The 15,068-nt window shown below is 36.6% G+C and overlaps 1 protein-coding gene across 3 annotated transcripts in view; it reads left to right on the top strand.

Annotated features, from left to right (window-relative positions):
- The window catches only part of LOC126203022 (tubulin gamma-1 chain), a 68,357-nt gene that overhangs the window by 17,361 nt on the left and 35,928 nt on the right, over positions 1 to 15,068 (top strand). For all 3 annotated transcript variants that reach the window (XM_049937260.1, XM_049937259.1, XM_049937261.1), the window contains 4 exons: positions 3,477 to 3,566; positions 4,228 to 4,374; positions 5,295 to 5,431; positions 11,388 to 11,582. In XM_049937260.1, the coding sequence (XP_049793217.1) occupies positions 3,477 to 3,566; positions 4,228 to 4,374; positions 5,295 to 5,431; positions 11,388 to 11,582 (569 nt within the window). The remainder of the gene's footprint in view (positions 1 to 3,476; positions 3,567 to 4,227; positions 4,375 to 5,294; positions 5,432 to 11,387; positions 11,583 to 15,068) is intronic.

Raw genomic sequence — 15,068 nt, 5'->3', positions numbered from 1 at the left:
TAAATTTAATGTAGACTGTGACTGGCACATCATCTTTTCTGATGACTCGGTATTTGGCTCAGCGAATGAGGCTCTTGTGATGGTCTGAAAGTCACAGGAAGCAAATTTTGACCTACAGTATGTGGTGCAACATTCACTTGTTGGTCACATCAATCTCATGCTGGGGGCAGATGTCATTGGATGGAATATGGATACTTCATTGAAATTATGGTCACCTCACCTCAAATCAGTATGTGTGCATAATAAAACACACAGTTGAGCTGAGTGAGGATGCAGTAACCCAGTGGAGTGATCCAGTTCCAGCAGGACCACTTAACTGATTCTCACAAGTCAAATCACTGAGCAATAGTTTTTGTAACAGGCTGATATCGACCTGATCATCTGGCCTGTTGGATACATGGGAGTGTGTCTCCAGATGGTGAGATATATTTCCAGATGGTGACTGCTTCCATGCTTCAATGAATGAGGCAGATAATTGATGGCAGTGATGGGTGGTCCTCATACTAGCCTCATTGCTGATGCGAAACTTTCCTCCCTTCACATTCCTCCACTTTATATTACAACTTTTGATATAACTGTATGTTTGTTAATTGGACATCTATCTAAAATAATTGACCTTTAAATTGTATTTATTGAATGTGTGCTATGTAACACTTAGTACATGTAAATTTGAAAACTAGAGCACAAACAACTCTATTCAAAAGAATTGCAGTCAGGGCATCCACCAAGGATATTGTTCCTTGCACTGTGCCAATTTCTCTATGATTTCTCTTCAGAGAAAGAACCACTGCAGAACATGCATTCACCTTCTTCAGATTGCATCTTAGAAGCATTGTCCTTAATCAAATCTGTATCAGACTCCGAATGACTGGAAGATTGTGTTTCCTCAGCTTTTCTCTTTTTCATTTTCAACAGCAAAACATTCTCTTGTATGTCCTATGATTCTGCTGCGGTTTTCTTCTGTTTGAATTGTTTTAAACGTTCCCCGCATAGAGACAAAGTTTGCTAGTTAACAGATTCGGAACCTGCTGTTTATACCAGAGCTCTGGTGACTGTTGATGTTGCTTGCTAATTTTGGTTGCTGGCTAGATATCATTTGGACGCACATTTACTCCATTGTTTGCATCTTGTATGCTGAACTGCTGTATTGCAAAGTCATTGTCCCTAAGTACATGCCTGTTACGTTGGAAGAGACCTGTTTTCCAGAGAAAGTTTTTAGCTGTTTTCAATGCTGCTGCTATCAAATAACCTTGTAATCAAAAATGAAGTTGCTACTTGACAGGGTTATTGCCCACCAGGTTTTTATTTGTTGGAGATAATGCTTTTTAAACTTCTCGGGGATGGTACATTTTAAGTAGTGTCATGAATTCCCCAAAAGATGCTGCATTTTATGCATGGGATGGGTTGATAAACAGATGATGTAGACACTGTTTTCTCTTGCTTCATCAGTCACAAAAATGTGATACGATGCCTGTCACAAAAATTGACAAAACTGTCAAACCACTTATTAAAAAAAAGTGTCTGAATCCATCTACGATGGTGGCAAACTGAAATTATCATAAGTTATATGAGATGCTGTATCCTAATATTTGATCCTGTCAAGTATTACGACATCCATGGATATCCAGGAATGCGCCATCACACGCTAGAAACCTAGCCTAATAGTTCCGTTGTTCTGTTTGAAGGAAAATTCGTTTTAGCACATGGAAGAGTATGTTGTGAAGAATATAATAATATGCATATTGTTGCAACAGGTGCTAGACTTCAGGTATAAAAGCTCTAAAAGTGCATACACTCAAAAAACTTGAAATTCAACACTTCTAAAATAATCCTTTTCTCAAGTTAAATTTTAATTGCAGTAAGGCAGCGAGAGATGATTACCATCGTCTGGCATCTGTCGTTACGTACCCACAGCCGACTGACATTATTGAGTTTTATTTTCTTTAAATTATGGGAAAAAAAGCCATACTTTTGTGTTAGAAAACCGTATTCTATGCTTATCCTGTGAATTAGAGGTCATTAGTTTCATATCTGCTTATCTCTCTTGGATCATTATACTCATCCAGCTCAATTTTAATAAATAATGTCTGACACAATTTCAACATTTTATCCAGACCCATTACATGGAATAGTTGAACTTATTTTTCTCAACATATTTGTAATTTTACTTATAGACCAATGTTTATGAACTCGTTAGACATTTATTTCTATTACTAAATTGCATCTTATGATTGCCACATCTGCTTTCCCATTCTGACTGCTACTTCTATGACTAGTTTTATGCATACAGCCAAAATTCACTTTGGCAAGTTAATTTGGACCTGATTGTTTCCGAAATTGCAAGTAATAGTGAATTTTAGGGTTCCCAAATAAAAGGACATAGGGATTGTTGTTGAGCTTGGCACTTTGTTTCAGTGCTTAATTTGGAAAAAAAGGGTTTATGGTTACCAGTGTCTCATTACCAGTTTCGTTTGCACCAAAGAATTGAATAATTTTCAGTTAGTTACTCTCTTCTACATTTGAAATATAAGTTTCATAAAGGATAAAATTTTGATCTAAAATCACTTACTTTCAGCATAATAATGTTCCCTGTCCCTTACAAAACAAATGATTTTAAAATAATTTAGATCAGTGTTGTTTAAAATTTTCGTGAATTTTTTGATACATTTGTGTTTGAATTGTACTTCAGTAGTTCTCTTAAAGACAACAAATAACATGCATTATTGTTGTACTCAAGACAAGAGAAGCTACCGCCAAAAGGCCGTGGGCACCTGCTGTGAAGGAACACAAAAAACTTTGCCAAATGCCATAACCAAACTCTGGTTCAACGAGTGACAGCCAGGCTTTTTGACCATTAGTTGATTGCACTGCGATACTAATACTTCCTTTGGACCACATCTAGCACTACCAATCAAGTAACTGCATTTTTTGTGATCACTGTCTATATCATATGGGTGTCTCAGCTTGCTTTGCTGCCATTTCCAGCAACTACACTTGATGGCTCCCCTGTGAACAGTTTTCAAAATGAACGTGGTAGCATCACATTCAAAATTTTGTGGGTTTGTCTCAATCTTTCACATGATATATCATTTGCTACATTATTTTTAGCAATTTACATGTACTGATTATAAAAAATTTTTTCATCTCACATTATGATCACCTACCATACCATTTTCTCCTCTTCTATTAGATCTGAATCTGATGATGACCTGTAACTATGGTTGAAACTTGTAATCTGAATAAACATAAAATATTTCCCAGATGGCATTCCTCTTCTTCATTATATCCCACATAGTATTGAGCATTATCATTTGAAGTAGCTTGTAACAATCAAAAGTTTTTGTTATACCTACGTTATAGTTAATGGTGTGTCATTGTTTTGCCAGGTTTGTTTCTTTTATCAAGGATGTTTTTTTTTTCCTTTTTATATGAAGCACACTCAACAAAATTAACTTCTTTCTCCAAATTTTGTTTAGGCCGATGATGAGCATTACATTCCACGTGCAGTGTTACTGGATTTGGAGCCAAGGGTCATTCATACAATAATGAATTCTCCATATGCAAAGGTGTGTACTTTTTGGAAAAATTAGTGTGATGTTTTGTAACATCCGCATTCTAATAAGCAAGCTAGATGGTACAGAACAATAATCAGTCTATTTTTGCAAATTAACTGTGTTTTAGTGTTTCATAAATGTGTGCTGTGAATTTTTCTGTTAAAGTTTATGTTACAAAGTCGAGAAATGAAAGTTCAGTTATGAAGGCCAAAGAAAGCAACTTCATTTCTGGAAAAATACAAAAATCTGCAATCTAGAAGAATATAAGAAATTGTTTTGCCCCCTTCCCACATATCCTGTTCATCTGTTTTAGTCCCCATGTAAGGTGTGACCTTTTTCCCCATTTTGTTACATCTTTCATACAAATCCTTTTTTTATCCTGATATCTGATTCTCATTTACAGTAATTCAAGGTTCTCATTCTTTTTGGCAGTGCACTCATTTTTTTAATTGCTGTATGTGAATAAAGGCCTTTCATCTGCTTTTATAGATCGTTGTAGTCACTTACAGGTAATAGATTTGCGTGGCAACACTGGTACATCAGAGTCAATGCTGAGGGTGAAAATGTGAGCTGTACAATTAATAATGTTTGTTGGAATAATTTTATTGCTTAGTGCACAGTGTTAATATTGTAATTCCATCATATTTGGTAACGTGTAATTTTCATCTTTCAGTTATACAATCCAGAGAACATTTACTTATCAAAGCATGGAGGAGGTGCAGGGAATAACTGGGCATCAGGGTACAGTCAAGGAGACAAATTACAGGAGGAAATATTTGATATAATTGACAGAGAAGCTGATGGAAGTGACAGTTTGGAGGTAAGAGTAATTGTTTTCTCTGCATGCGAGCAGTTTTATTTGTGTTTACCAAGAGAAATTTGTGACTTTTTTTTTTTAACAGGATTAATTTTTAGTTCTTCGGGGAAGAGAATTTGTTGTTACTAACTTCACCCTTTCTATTTTCTGCATTACTAAATGTGTCCCAGTTGCCCTTCCTCTCAATTTAAAGCTAAATACATGGGGAAATAGAAAAAAATAATTAATGATGTGGAAGACCTCTAAAATGAAACAAATAATGTATTGTAGAAAAACTGGAACAATAATAATATGGGATATTACAGTAACTGTCAAATACTACTTAGTTCTTCTGGACCAACTGGATAAAAATACCTAAGAGATATGGACTGCAAAAGGGGGGAAGGGGGAGTATTACATTCCATCAGGACGATGCATAGTACACAAAAGTACTACAGGAAATGGGGAAATCTGAAGAATTTGATGTATGAATTGTTGGGACATCCATCTTGATTAAGAGCTTTGATGTTCTGACATATTCTGTATGTAAAATAGTTAGTAGCTAGAAAACACTCATGAAGTTGTGGCGCTGTTTTTCTTGGCATTTCTTTGACCTTCTGGATACAGACTAGAGAGAGCGGGTGGAAAGGGCAGGGGTTTAATGTAGCTGTGTACAGCATATTCATCATTGCTGTATTGAGTTTCTCTATTACAGCTTTTGTACTACATTAAGTCTGCACATGAGGACCTGAGTGCTAAAACTAGAAAGATGGAAGCTCAGAAATTGATGAGCTTATTCAGTCTTGAAGTGTTGTTTATTTGCTACCACCAGTTATTTGCAGATGTTTGGTTGCCTGTGCACATTTTTGTACATTTTAACTTAAAAATGTGAATTTTTTATGTATCATTTTTGTTAAGAAATAGTTCATTAATTTTTGTTACAGGGTTTTGTCTTGTGTCATTCCATAGCTGGAGGAACTGGCTCTGGAATGGGCTCCAACCTGCTGGAAAAATTAACAGATCGTTACCCAAAGAAACTTATACAAACATATAGTGTGTTTCCAAACCAAGATGAAATCAGGTAATTTACACAAACATTTTATTGTTTGAATCACTTCAGTACTCTAAAATCAGATTTTTAAAAACAGTATTTCTTAATTGTATATACATCAAAAGGAAAGTTTGTTGGAAAAAACTATGACAAACTAGCTCACCACTAGTTACTTTCAGTACATATGTCAGTTCTGCTGATACACCTTTTTCTCTAATTTTTTATTGCATTATTCAGGTCTCTTCCTCTTACTCCAGTTTCTACTACTCGTCATCTCTATACTGAAACTGGCACAGTGCTTATGGTGAACTATTTTGGACCAACTACTCTCTTTCATACTGCTTCCCCCCCACCCCCCCCCCCCCCACACACACACACACTTTTTATTTTTGTCTCCTCTCGTCCACACAATGTGTGGGTAACACTTCCTTTCCCTTTTTACCTTTCCCAATCTATCCCTCTCCTATCTCTGAGGAAGGTACTATTAGTTCCAAGCGTTAAGATAGTACATATACTTTTATAAGTTTGTCAACAGCATTGACATTTGTTCTGAAGGTAAATGATGGGCAGCAATTCTGTCTTCTTTTATAGGTTTCTTGAGAGAATTTTCCTACATACGTGCACAGACCCATGCCCACACCACACAGACATGTACACTTAAGCCAATAGCCAGTCGGAATGCAGGTACATCATGTGACACGAGAGGATGGCATCCTATCTCCAAAATATGAACCCATATTACAGGAACGTGTCTAAAAGACTCAGATATCTACATTTAATTTCAGTCTGAGTCAATTTTTTTATATGTCAGTATGTACCTGCATACACAGTATATGTTAATCACATTAACATCCAATTTCAATTTTACTGTAGGTAACACTATCAATACTCGTATGTAATAACATTATGTATAAGTAAAGTAACTGTTTAATAGAGAGATATCATCACCCAAAAGAATTTGAATAAATAAAAAATCAACACAAACCTGGCATTTGATGATTGTATTTATTCACAAAGTGAGGCAGAGTTTACACAGATGCTCTTAATAGAAAGGAACATCATTAATTTTGCTTATTTTCCATAAGTGAATCACTACTATTGTTAATATATATTGTCATTGCTAAAACAAATGATATACTATAGGTATTAATCGAACTACACTACATTACACTGCATAGCCCTGTCTTCACTGACATTTAAAGAGCGTGTCAGTTGTTACTTCTTTGATAAACTTCAAAACTTAACACACAACATTTGTGTCCGTGGCTTCAGTAGCTCTCATTATTGTAGGAACTGGCGAAGGTTCTGCTTCACCCTAGTCTTCATTTTATTTTTTTTCTCTGCCATCTGCTCCTACAACACTTCATCAGTTGTCATGGTCTGACAAGACAGCAACACCTTCATCATACTCAACATAATTATCAGGCTAAGGCTTGTGGTATTTTCATCTTGCCCCATTATTGGTTGCCATTGTTCAGCTGCAATTTCATTGTTTTGTGACGTGGTATCTTTGCAATTTCATCATTTTCTGACGTGGTCTTTTCAGTAAGTGGCAGAATCCGATTAAATCCAGCCTTCTGAAAACATTTTGATGTTATGCTTTCTTGCAAAGAATCCCACACATTCCTCATAAAATGCATAGCATCCAAGATCATCACTTTTCTTCTTGTGCTATGAAGACAGGCACAGCCTCTTCTGTGCAAGAAGTTTTCTGTATTCTTGTTTCAGATATTTTATATTGCCTTGGTAGAGTGGCTGAAGGTAGCTTGTACAATTGGCAGGATAAAACACTACATTTATGTTAAGAAGGTACATTGTATCTTGAGGATCTAGGACAATAAAGAGGATGATTTTCGTTTTTCAGACACCCAACCTCACATCCCAAGCACACAAATATTCTTTCAATATACTTGTCATTACCCATGCTTTCATATTAAATGTATATGTGCAAGGGGAAAATGAAACATCGTGGACTTTTTGCCCTGCCAATTACTAGGGGCACCAACTTTTCTGTTCCACTTGCATTGCAACTTAATATATCTGCCTCTCTCTTTGCTGAATTTTCTGCTGTGGCTTTTCTCTCCTCTGAACTCAAGGATTCTGTCAAGCAGAAAGTGAATAAATAGACCAGTTTCATCTGCATTAAAAATCATTGAGACTATACCTCTCAATGATAGATGGAAGAGTTTTCCATGACTCATCAGTTGCAATATTCACACTTCCAGCACTATATTCTTATCCATGGAGTTTCGGTACACATTTTGACCCAGAAATTAAATCACACCCTGTGAGTTAAATGCAGAAGTCAACACTATACTGTACACAAACAAAGAAAGACCAGCAGTTGAGTAACACATACTTTATCATTTATTTCTGACCTTTACAACATCACTCTTGCCCCAGATTGGCACTTGTTGATAGGTCACAAGTCATCTGAGCTTCAGTCAACCTATACAAACTACAGTACTGTACTGTACTTTCGTGTGTCAAATTGGTCATTTTTTTATGACGTGCACAGTTGCCGGCACTGAAAACTGCTGCCAAGTTTGAGCGCACTAAGTGGGGAGGAGAAAATGCAAATGATTTGCGTTAATGTGCATTTCATGCAGTTGGAATTAGGACTTAAATGGACATACGACGCAGGAAAACACGATAATGAGGAATGTGCTGACGAGATTCCACTGTGTATCATATGCAACCCAGTAAAAGTTAAATTGGCTTTAGTGTGTTCGTAGAGGTGGAATCTGTAGCTGGCGTGTGTCAGGTATGTGTATGGGGAAAATATTTGTTCACTGTAACATATCTCCCCATGTTGTCCTTTCTTTCTGGCATGTAAATTTTATGTGGATAAACTTTTTCCTCGCACTTTCAGGATAATTTACCTTAGTTAATGATAATTACTGTTTGCCCATGATAGGAAGATCCTTATTACAAGTGTTGCCAGTAGCCAAGAAGATTGGCACTAGTTGGAAGATATTCATTCGTCTCTGGGCACTGCAAAAGTTAACTAATGAACACATTCTTTTGACAGAATTGCAGCATTTTCTTGCTATACTGTGTTGTGTTTGTGTGGCTTTGTGTTTTATTCACTAGTATTATATCGTAAAATGAGTCTAGATGCTGTCTCTGGTACATCAAGGGGACCTTCTGGTTTTCCTTCAACTCCAAAACTGAAGAAATACTTTTTAATTCACTGGCAAATGTTGGGAAATACATTAGATCACTGCAATGAAGAAAAACAATAGGAAGACCCACTCATTCCTCTTACACAGCCTAAATTAAGAGCTGCCACATACACAGGAAAGAGTGTCTAGAGTTTCAAAAGGCTGAGGATCTTTACAGACCAGTTAGGTGATTCACCTAGTATCTCTTGAAAGAAAAGGATGTAATTTCAGTTTTTCGTCATTTTGTCATTTCGTCAGTATCTTCAAATGTGTGCTTATTAGGCCGAAATTAGTAAGAACTATGTATTAATCATGTATTATCATTAATGTGTGTATTAAATTACTGCTCAACCATTTTGTGTAGCTCAATTACATGTGCTGAGGATTGCTATATGTGCAGTGTTTTGGCACAATGTGTGGTGTCCAGAATGAATGTACAGGAGTCCCCCTACTCATACACACTCCGAATTCTTCATACAAAGTGCCAAAGTGCAGTCTGTGGTTAGCTCCATTAAATCTTTACTTTCGAAATACTATCCAGCAATCTGATAAATATCTCTTTCCTTTTACATAGGATGAGAGACAGTGATACCTTGCCTAAAATGGATGGGTTATTCCCAACACTGTAGATGAGCTCTACATTGTTAATAATTGCTCCCAGTTTCTGGAAGCCTTAGCCAGTTTTACAGGGAGAAGACTGCATGGAGATGGGGATGCACCTCTCTGGCAAAAGTTTTAAAATAGTAGTTTTTATTTTGTGATGAGCACACAATAAACTAACTGTATTGCCGGAGCATCCTGTCTGTGTATCATGGTGTATTTACTCCTTGTGTAGATGAAGACCGTCAGGGAAGGTGTTTTAATTTGGAAGAGTGGTGGAATGACAACACGATGTTCGGTAAATGCTGAGAAGCAGGTGATGGTAATGGGTGTTACTTCTTGGGGTAGCACTTCAGAGAGATTAATTGTTGTAAGCATAAGGTGCAAGAATGGATCTGTCAAGGAAGTGATGTCGGCTGAGGGTGATTACCACAGACACATTAACTCGACAAATTTTGTGAAGTGATTTTCAGATATGGTGCTTCCAACTGTTCCACTAGATTCAGTATTGTAATGAAAATGCACCATACCACAGCAGGCAGGTCAACAGAATGTCTACTATGTGTTACCTAAAGATAACAATGTTAAAAGTGATTGTGAAGTGAGAGAATAGACTCATGACTATTCATTGAAGGATGAACTGTACTCTAGCAAACTAGCAGAGATGATGTATGTTGTCGACAAAATTTGTGACTGCAGTGACCACAAAATAGGCCATTAACCACTGTGTAATTGTGATCTGAACCCCTATAGAATTGGCATGGGCTAAAATAAATTTAGTGGGCACAATGTCACAGGTGGCATGTCAAAGGAAATACTGCAGAATCTTGCTCATTCTGCTTTCTTCTGTTACTGCACAGGACTGGAAGGTTGCTGTAGGAAAATACATCAGCTAGTGCACTGGTACTGGAAGTGAGATGGAGTAATGTAAATGGCCATCAGTACCATGACCTTGGGTGGTGATGACGATGATGATGGTGGTGATGGTGATGGTGATGATGTTGATGATGTTGATGATCGATGACAGCAGTGATCTTGAGTGATCAATTGTAAGCATTCTTTGTCACACTTAATTATTCATTTCAATCATTACTGCTGTGCTTTGTGGAATAAATCAGTCTTCGACCTTCAATTCACAATGTTGCATGTTTTACCTCCATCTACTTTTTCTCATTCTTTCCCGTAAATAAATAACTCGCAGCTTGTAGGAAAAAGTATCTTTCTTTGAGAAGCCAACAGAAAAGGTGATTTTTGTTTTGATACACAAACCATTTAAGTTGACAATATTTTGTTGTATGTCACATCTGCTTCTGTATAAGCAAAACCATGGGTAATGTTGCATGTATTGAGGAGTTGGCACTGCTCCGCTCATGCGGAAGTCCTGGTGCAGAGGCAAGGCAATCCTCCTGCTATTCTGGACAGTCACTGCACTAAGAGTCTTCTTGTCATGGCCAAACAGAACTTATTTACTGGTGTGCGTCTTACATAAATGATTGTACTGCTCGTTCCATAGTTTTTATTTCATGCAGAATTAGCTGTTGCCATGATTAAAAGCAGTTACAGTGTTAGTCATTCCAGCCATTTGTCTAATTTAGTGTTGTATATCTTTTTACTCGCAGCCTCCAAACTATATTAATACAGTTTTGTGTGGTTATTCTCAAGGTTTCTTTTAGTTACTAAAAATAAAATTACATTTACTATTTTGATTTTTAGAAATAAATTTTCACATGTATGCTAAAATTTTTAGGGAAAATACAAACCAAAGTTGTATAGGTTAATTACCGTCTATAGTAACTGTAATAATAGTCTTATTCAGACCAGACGTGTTTCCCTTTATTGTAAATCATCGTCGGTCATCAGGATTTTTGTTGTATATTCCATTACTCTTCATCTCCTAAAGTATGTGTACAATATTTGTTTGCACACAGCACTTTCACTGCAATACGCAAAATGACGAGAGGACAGTGCACAGAAGTGTAATTTGTTAAGTGCAGTGGAATAAACAACAAAAAGTTTGACCACTAAAGACAATAAAGCAAAATGCATCTGGTCTGGTCTGAATAAGACTTTTATTACAGTTGCTAAAGATGGCAATTAACATATATGTGCAACTGTGAAAAAGAGGCCAAAAAAGCAAAGAAATACAAATCATTTATTGTGCATGGTGACAGACTGTTTTTTCTGTTGCAGTGCTCTTGCATAGTGATGTTCTGCTGTTGCAGTGATGTGGTGGTTCAGCCGTACAACTCGCTGTTGACACTGAAAAGACTGACTCAGAATGCAGACTGTGTTGTTGTGTTGGACAACACAGCTCTTAACCGCATTGCTACTGACAGATTGCATATACAGAATCCCTCATTTGCACAGATTAACACACTCGTTTCAACCATCATGTCTGTTTCTACTACAACACTCAGGTCAGTATCTTATGTTGCAGATCAGATTATGAGTGAAAGAACAGAATGTCTCTGGATGGCACAGTAATTGTGTTGATATCAATGATGTTTTTAATATTACATTGGTACATATTGCACATTAACCTAAGTCAATTAAACTTCAAGAGAGTTTTGCTCATAAGACTTTTCAAAATAAGTTTGTTGTGTTTTTAATTCAAACAGGTAAAGTTGGGCATTTTGTTATTTTTATGTTCTTTTTCTCGACCATTGATAGTGAAACCAATGTTGAAGAATGTATCTATGGAGTATGCACGTTCATTTACAAAAATTAAGAAATGGGCACTCTGGGCACCCATTAAAAAGTATTTATACTTTTGAAGATGATCCATCTGAAGAGTGTCCCAAACCTGTAACCAATGATCAAAACACTGAGAAAGTGCACACTATAGTACTGGACATTGAGTGATTAAACTTGCATTAAATAGCTGATGCCAACAGCATACCAGAAGAGTACACTACATTCCATGTGAAGAGTCAACTGTAGGATAATATTGTATGAATACCATATTTGCCAAATGCTGGCCAAATTCAAGTTTTGGAGGTGGGGGTGGCAATAATTCAGTTGTTTTAAAAATAATATAACTGTATTTGTGCACTGATATGTTGCCTTAGTTAAGACGCGAATCCAGCACTTCAAACCAATCACTTGGAGGCTTTAAACCAATGGTCCTGGAGCAAAAATTGCAAATCTAGTCACACCAGCTAGAAAAGTCATGGCTACTGTTTTCTGAGTTGCAAAAGATATTCTTTTTATTGATTATTTTGCAAATAGACTATCAGTAACAGGCAAATAATATGGAAGTTTCCTCAGTCAACTGGGTGGAAAAAGTATGAGAAAAGCCACAGGTTACAAAAAAATATGATCTTATTTTACCATGTGGACAATATACTTGCCACCTGTCGAAGGAGCAGCTTTATCACTGGCAAAACTGAATTGTTGAAATGCTTCTCCTCTTCACCAGACTCAACACTCTCCAACTGGCATCTATTCCCAGTCTTAAAGAAATTTGTGGCTGGAAAACAATTTGAGCCCAATGAAGGGGGAGTGATAGCCCTATATAGGTATTTTGCAGGCCTTAAATAATTACTCTTAAGTGTGTGATTTAGTCAAAGAAAAAACTTCTGGACACAGTGCAGTGACTAAACACAAGAGTATCGTGTATATTTCACTTAATATACATTGTTTCAGTGCCAGGCCAAGATTTCTTTTCCTACTCCTCAAAAATATATTGGTTTTTGAATAATGCTTCAAAATTATGGGCTAGTAATTTAATTTATGCTCACACTGCAGTAAAGTAAGCAAAATGACTGATTAGCTTACTTGTTTATAAGTAAAGATGATATTGGTAACACACAGACTTGTCAGAATTCCCCCCCCCCCCCCCCCCCCCCCCCGTAGACAATGGACTCTATTATGTCAGAACTGTCTTGTGCATGTGTAGAAGAAGAAACATTGGGGGGGGGGGGGGGGAGGGGGAGATCAGGAAGCAGATATTAAAATGGAGGAAGAGATGGGATAAAAGAAACATCACACCAGGTAAAAAAGAAAAGAGAAGAAACCATTTTAGACAAAAATAATGCCAGTAAAAACTTTGATAATAGGATCAAAGGCAAAGGTAGGTAGAGAGCTGTGGGAAGGGTCATTCCATATCAAGTGGCCTCTATACTAAGCACACTCCAGTTTTGATGAAATTTTTACGTGTGCATATAGCTCTTATATGAAGGCATGCCAAATTACCAGCTTTATAATTAGTATTGTGGCCTCACTAGCCATGCTCTTGTAAAATCCAGTTTTCCTGTCAGATATGAATAAATCACAAAGTTTGCTCTACTGTAGCTCCTGGTCTAAGGGAACTCCCATGCTGAAACTTGGTGATTCTGCTCAGCCTAGCTGAACATGTACCCAGTGTATGGCAGATTTATCACAATTTGTGATCAGAGTAACTCATAAATCTTGTTGGACTGTGTTTTGACTATTTGTATATTGAGAGAATGACTTTCTAATGCTGTTGTTTTTTCTCATTTGCAACTGGCCAGCATGCCATAAAGCTGTGCTGCAAGTGGCACCTTGATAAGCAAATCAAGCTATCCAAGATTTAAAGTTGATTCAAAATATATCTTCATCAATTTTTGTCTGAGTTTCAAATGGCTGCATCTCAGAAGCTCATTTTGTTTGGTGAGGGAAAGTGTCATTTTTTAGACAAAACATTTCAAAAATAATAAAGTATTTCAAAAACATGTTTTGACTATTACGAGCGAAGAATGTGTGGTGTTTTGTGTGTGTTTTGTAACAGATGTAATATATTTTAAAGCTTTTATTACTTGATTTTGTTTTTCTTCAGATAAAAATTAATTTGCACAGCACTTGACTTTTAGAAATATTTATTTGTTCATTTAGGTTGTTTCTGTGCTATTTCAGAATTTACCGTAACACTTTTCACCATCTATGAACATACGTTTTATTCAGCTCAAAATATCCAATGTTTTTACATTTAATAGTTGAAAACATTCAAGTGGCAACTAGAGACAAACTGTAGCTTGATGGATGTTCAAGACAACAGTATAACATTTGTTTTGCCAATAATTCTGCGTGCCACCTACGACGGCATTTGCATCTCTAAAAGTTTTCAAAGCAACAGAGTTTTCAGCACAACAGCAACAATTACGTAATTGAAGAAGTGAATTAAGTCTTATTGCAAAATTCCCAAATTTGCTTTCATCATAAAGTGTTACTTCTGGATAGGTATGAACTTCTACAGAATTTATGTTGTTATCCCTTTGTTTTAAATAATCATTCTGCGAAAAAGGGCTTATGGGTTATTTTGGAAACAGCGGATCAGTTGAAAGCCACAAAAAGAGCAATGTTAAACCACGTCAGAAAATATGTTCAACACATCGATAATAGTTTGCACCCAAATAACCGTTACAACAAAAGTCATATTCGTCGCAGCCAGAAGATGAAGCAGAGGAAGTACATGCATTGGAATAACTTGATGCAAGCCTAACTGCTATTGGGAGCTCTGCTCAGAAATTTCAACAGGACTGGCAGAGGTTATGGAAAAAGAAGGCAAGTGAAAAGATTGCACAAAACGTTCTGCTGCTTGGGTTGAAAAAATTTTCAAACGTCTAATACGGAAGAAAGTTTGTGATTGTCGGAGCAGACAGTAAAATTGCAGATTTTGACATTATCACCTCAAAGTTGGACAATAAAAGAAGTGATGGCAGAGCTTGGTGTTCCAGAAACAATGAAAGCTTCTAGGAAGTTAAAGGCTGAAAACTATGTGCAAGTACTACCAAAGAATAAATATGACAAAAAAGATTCCAGAGGCTGTGTGCAGGAAAAAAGACTTTGTTTATTAGAGTAGATGGAAAGTAAGTTTCAGTGCTGAAGTATTGCTGCTGATATACTTCAAAATGAATAGGAAATTGGATTTTCTACATTCCGTG

Source organism: Schistocerca nitens, chromosome 9, assembly GCF_023898315.1.
Source record: "Schistocerca nitens isolate TAMUIC-IGC-003100 chromosome 9, iqSchNite1.1, whole genome shotgun sequence".
NCBI classification, from domain to species: domain Eukaryota; kingdom Metazoa; phylum Arthropoda; class Insecta; order Orthoptera; family Acrididae; genus Schistocerca; species Schistocerca nitens.
This window is presented reverse-complemented; position numbering and strand designations above follow the sequence as displayed.